Source organism: Dioscorea cayenensis, unplaced genomic scaffold (assembly GCF_009730915.1).
Source record: "Dioscorea cayenensis subsp. rotundata cultivar TDr96_F1 unplaced genomic scaffold, TDr96_F1_v2_PseudoChromosome.rev07_lg8_w22 25.fasta BLBR01000448.1, whole genome shotgun sequence".
Classification (NCBI taxonomy): domain Eukaryota; kingdom Viridiplantae; phylum Streptophyta; class Magnoliopsida; order Dioscoreales; family Dioscoreaceae; genus Dioscorea; species Dioscorea cayenensis.
Window position 1 is genome coordinate 9,417 of NW_024086839.1, and position 4,950 is coordinate 14,366.

Below are 4,950 nucleotides of genomic sequence, written 5' to 3' on the forward strand. Positions count from 1 at the left end.
TGGAAGTCTAAAAAACAAACTACAGTGGCTTTATCATCTGCAGAGGCTGAATATAGGTCTATGCGTCGAGTATGTGCAGAAGTTTCATGGCTTACCAGGTTGCTAAGTGAACTCACAGTAGAATCAATTGTTCCAATTCAGTTAAAGTGTGACAATCAAGCTGCTATTCACATAGCAAAGAACCCTGTTTTTCATGAACGCACCAAGCACATTGAATTGGACTGCCATTTTGTCCGAGATCAGGTTCAAGCGGGGTTAATCTCACTGCATCATGTTCCCTCTCATCTACAGTTAGCAGATATATTTACAAAGGCATTATCTGGGCCTCAACATCAAAGGATGCTATCCAAGTTGGGAGTGTTTTGATTATCTACACTCTCCCACTTGCGGGGGGGTGTTGGAGAAGATTTAATTATCAAAACTAAAGACAAAATGAGGAAGATAATTGATTCATTATTGTTTTGATTAGAAGTGAAGATTAGAAGATGGTGTTCTTTCTGCGGTCGAGAGCACGTGCTTCTCACATGTTTTTGTACAACTTATGCCAACTCAAGCAAGCAGTTATAACGATTGCTTGAGTCGCTAGATTAGTTATAACAACCTTGTCATGATCTAAAGCTTGAGCATATATATAGCTCATCTCTCTGTAATTCACTGCAATGAATGAGAAATGATTCTTCTCCTCTAAGCTAGGTTTCCTTTCTTCTTTCCTTTGATTCTTGTTCTACAGATCAAGCTGCAGATTTGGAGTCTTTCTCTCATTTGTAGAAGCTGAATCAAGCCAAGCATAATTTCTGATTCTCAATTCCAGCAGAGGAAGCATGGCAAAGCTGAATTTCCTTAGATCCATGAAGTATTTCAACATTCACAGAGAGAAGGAGTAGACTTTGACGGAGTGTTTGCCCCGGTGGCACGCATGGAAACTATTCATGTGCTCATTCGTGGGTGCTTACAAGGATGACCTCTATATCAACTAGACGTAAAATTTGCATTCTTAAACGGAGAGCTTAAGGAAGAAGTATACGTCTTGTAACCCGAAGGATTCATAGTTAAAGGCAAATAACAACAAGTTTATCGGCTAAAGAAAGCTTTATACGATCTCCAACAAGCGCTAAGAACATGGTACAGCAAGGTCGACCAACAGTTCATTCAACTAGGATTCAAACGGTGCCCCAACGAGCCCACACCGTACACCAAAGTTTAAGAAAACTCACACATTCTAATCCTCTGTATTTATGTGGATGATATAATCTACTTAAGCTCTTCACAAGTGATGCTACTCGAATTCAAGGAAACATGATGTGTTCGTTTGACATGACGGACCTAGGATTGCTAAAGTACTTCCTGGGATTGGAAGTGAAGCAAGGTGATGGGTTCGTATTCGTATCTCAGAAGAAATATGCCGAGGATCTTCTCAGCAAGGCGGGGATGCTTAATTGCAAAGTTGAACCTACTCCAATGAATACCAATGAAAAGTTGAGACTAGAAGATGGATCTGGTCAAGCCAACGCCGAGAGGTATAGGAGGCTGGTTGGATCCTTGTTGTACCTCACACATACGAAACTGGATTTGATGTTTGTTGTCTCAGTTGTCTCAAGATACATGCAACGGCCCATAGTGCATCATTTGGGTGTAGTCAAGAGGATCCTATACCATGTGGCAAGAACCTTGGACCATGGATTATTATATAGAAACTCATGCAAACTAAAACTCACTGGTTTTTCAGACAGCGATTGGGGAGGCTCATTGGATGATAGAAAGAGTGTCTCAAGCTGGGTGTTCAATCTTGGCTCAGCTGTCGTAGCGTGGAGCTCAAAGAAACAAGACATCACAGCCCTGTAGAGCACTGAAGCTGAATACGTCTCAGTAACTTCGGCGGCATGTCAGGCTATCTGGATAAGAAGGTTACTTGAAGAAAAGCAATAGCAATAGCCAAGAATCCGGCGCTTCACGACCGCACCAAACATATCGATACACGTTATCACTTCATTCGAGGGATGATAGCTGAAGAAACAATCAAGCTGATTCGAATGACCAAACTGCAGACATTGCAAAAGGGTTGCCAATTCAAAAACATGAATACTTTAGGGAGGCACTAGGTGTAACAATTCTCTGAGTACGATAGCTTGTTGAATGCTACTCAGAGATAAAGATGCTATTCTGTGAAGCCTGAAGGAGGTAAGCGGCTGAATTGTCTCAAAGTGGGCTACACTGTACATGCATGGTTTATGCCAGCTTCTTCAGATGTGATTGGGTGGAGAAAAAGTGCAGGCTTTGTCGTGACTGCAGGCAACTTTAATCACATGTGTTTGTTTTATGTCTTTAATGTTTTGTGTGCTGTGAGTCTATTGTATCTCTATATTTCTGTACACTCCTTTCTTCATCATCTCTTCACTCTATTTCTACACACTCACTCCACAAATCAAGATTCAGAACCCATCATGATCTAGAAAAACATCCCAAACCAAGGGAGAAAGATGACACCTTTAAATCTCTCAATGGATTTGACCCGGAAACTGAAAAAGTGGGAGTGTTTCAGCTGTTTCAGTTTGTGAGATTCATGGAAGCGAAAACAAAAATAGTGGAACCAGGACACATGTTCATTTTTTTTTTTTGATAAAAGTGGATAAACCACTACTTTATTGAAAAAAACGAAGCTCGAAAGTACAACTCACAAGGTAAACAAAGTAAAGAGTTCTCACCAGCAGTGAAGAACTCAGAAAAGAAAAATACAAGTAAATGAGTAAACAAATAAGGCAGCTGGGAAAGCGAAGAGATCCGTCTGGAGTCACGGGGACGATCCGAAAGTGCAGGGAAGGAGTAGATTACTCTCGAATCAATGGAGTGTCAAGATTGCCGGTGTTATCTCGCGATCCGTGCGCTCGAAAAGTCGAGGGAGCGCTTTTATCTTCTTGAGGCTTCATTCGCGTTTGCTCGGTGGGGTAAAGAAGCTGTAGAAAACCAAGCAAGCAACATATTAATGATTTTGAATAATACTTTAGGAAAAGGTAATGCAGTGTTTTGAAAGATGCGGTTGTTCCGTTCCAGCCAAATATTCCAGATAATTGCTCTAGAGAGTAAGTCCCACAACAATCTAATGGTTGAATGTAATGTAGGTAACCATAAGGTCCAGATGCTTGAAACTGTGGGAGGTAGAGATTGAAGATCAAGAGTGTTGGAGAAGTAGGACAAAAAACGGGAAGAATAGACACAGTCTAAAAAGAGATGATCCACAGTTTCAGAATTCTTGTGGCAAAGAGTACAAGTATCTGTGGCGTTTGGGTTACATCCCTTCTTAAAGAGATTAGTGAGTGTGTGAATTTTAATAACCTGTTCATTTATAAACATATATATATATATAATCACTTTTTAATTACTCTAATTTAATGGATTTAGATAGAAGATGGGCCTCATAAGAAGAATTTTATTATTTTTAATCTCTAGTTGGGTGACTTTTAGAGATTAAATTACCACTCATGGGCATTCAATCATTCATGATCATGTTAGAATTGATTGAAGTTGAGTGAATTTCAGAAATGATGAAGCAGAGAAGCAAGGTTGCTGTAATTCAGTGTTCTGGTGGAATTAGTTTAAAGCAGAAGGGTAGCTGATTCATTTCATCCATTTGAATGTTAGTTAAAAGCAGCTTTGGAAGATCGGAGGAAAGAAACGGATGGTGAGGATTTGTTTGATCGCTGATATTGCATAAGTTCGAGGCGCAAGAGTCCAAAGATTTGGTTCTCGAGATCGTGTGGTCCAGATTGAATCAATCAAGGATGGAGGTTTAAGTTCTAGACAGTGGAAGAAGCCATGAATTGTGTTTGTAGTGAACGGCTGTGATCTGAAGATCAAGGAAAGTGCATTAGTTTGAGGCAGATCAAGTCAAGCGGTGGAGTTAACTTGGGCTAGACACGTTGCATTGTGACTCAGCTGGTTCAGTTCAGAAACAGTCACTGAACTTTAACAGTTATGTATAGTGTTTTGTTTGAAATGTTTTTCTTATCCTCTCTGGTTTTTATGAGTGTTTTTTTTTTCATGTAAGTCTCTTCTAGTATGAATTTTCCTGCTTATTTGAGCCAGTTTTCATCCAAGCTTTCTATAACAAAGTTGTTGTAATTGATCTTAACTTCTTGTGTATTGAGTTTGAGAAGAATCAGAGTTATATACAATCTGATATCATTGTTTTTGTAACATTGACTTCTGTTTCACTGTTTTACTGGTTTCTTGGGCTTGTGTGAATTTTCAAGATCAAGCGGTTGGGAATTACAAGTTGTTTTCTATAATAAACTTGTTCTACTTGATCTAAACTTTCTATATAGTGATCAACAGATCAAGAGACAGGAAAAGTAATCACCTCTATATATCTCATGTTGTCATCAACCAAATACAAGAGTTGTTTACTGTCAGCAATAGGTACAATAGGTATGTGGTTAAATGTCTTTGATTGTTTTCCGTCAGCTACCTGCTGGAAGTGTGGAACATGCTTTTGCAGATTTATATTTCAAGAATATGAAATTATCTTTCTTTTGCTTGGCCAAGGCCAGAGGCATTTGAAGATGTGTTGATAATGTTTTTAATCTGTATTGAATTGAGTGATCAGCATGCTATACATTGTTCTCAACATTTTATGTGCCCATTACATGCTACATGTGCACTTGTTGGATATGAATTGGGTTACTCTATGGAAAATCCTAGCTAATTCGCTAGTGATTTGGGAAGCTCAGTTTGGTGACTTAATTTGCTGATGGTGCTCAAGTGATCATGTTTGATCAGTTTTTGAGTAGTGGGGAATCCAAATGACTTCGCCAAAATGGTTATGATGGTCAGTTGCTTCCTCTAGGTATGTAGTATGTTGAGATGATGTTCATTTAACCAGCCATGCATAAATTTCCTATATAATGACTTTGTTTGATTTTTAATTAATTTATTCTTGTGACTAGAGAAATTATC

The 4,950-nt window shown here is 38.9% G+C and overlaps 1 protein-coding gene across 1 annotated transcript; it reads left to right on the forward strand.

Annotated features, from left to right (window-relative positions):
• Positions 1-1,314: 1,314 nt before the first annotated feature.
• Positions 1,315-1,842, forward strand: LOC120254437 (uncharacterized mitochondrial protein AtMg00810-like). The gene has a single exon (XM_039262543.1). It carries the CDS (start codon positions 1,315-1,317, stop codon positions 1,840-1,842), a length of 528 nt encoding a protein of 175 aa, XP_039118477.1.
• The last annotated feature ends 3,108 nt before the right edge of the window (positions 1,843-4,950 follow it).

Bases quoted from the DNA above. Each gene is read 5' to 3' on its own strand.
- LOC120254437 (XM_039262543.1), top strand. From the start codon at position 1,315: ATGACGGACCTAGGATTGCTAAAGTACTTCCTGGGATTGGAAGTGAAG.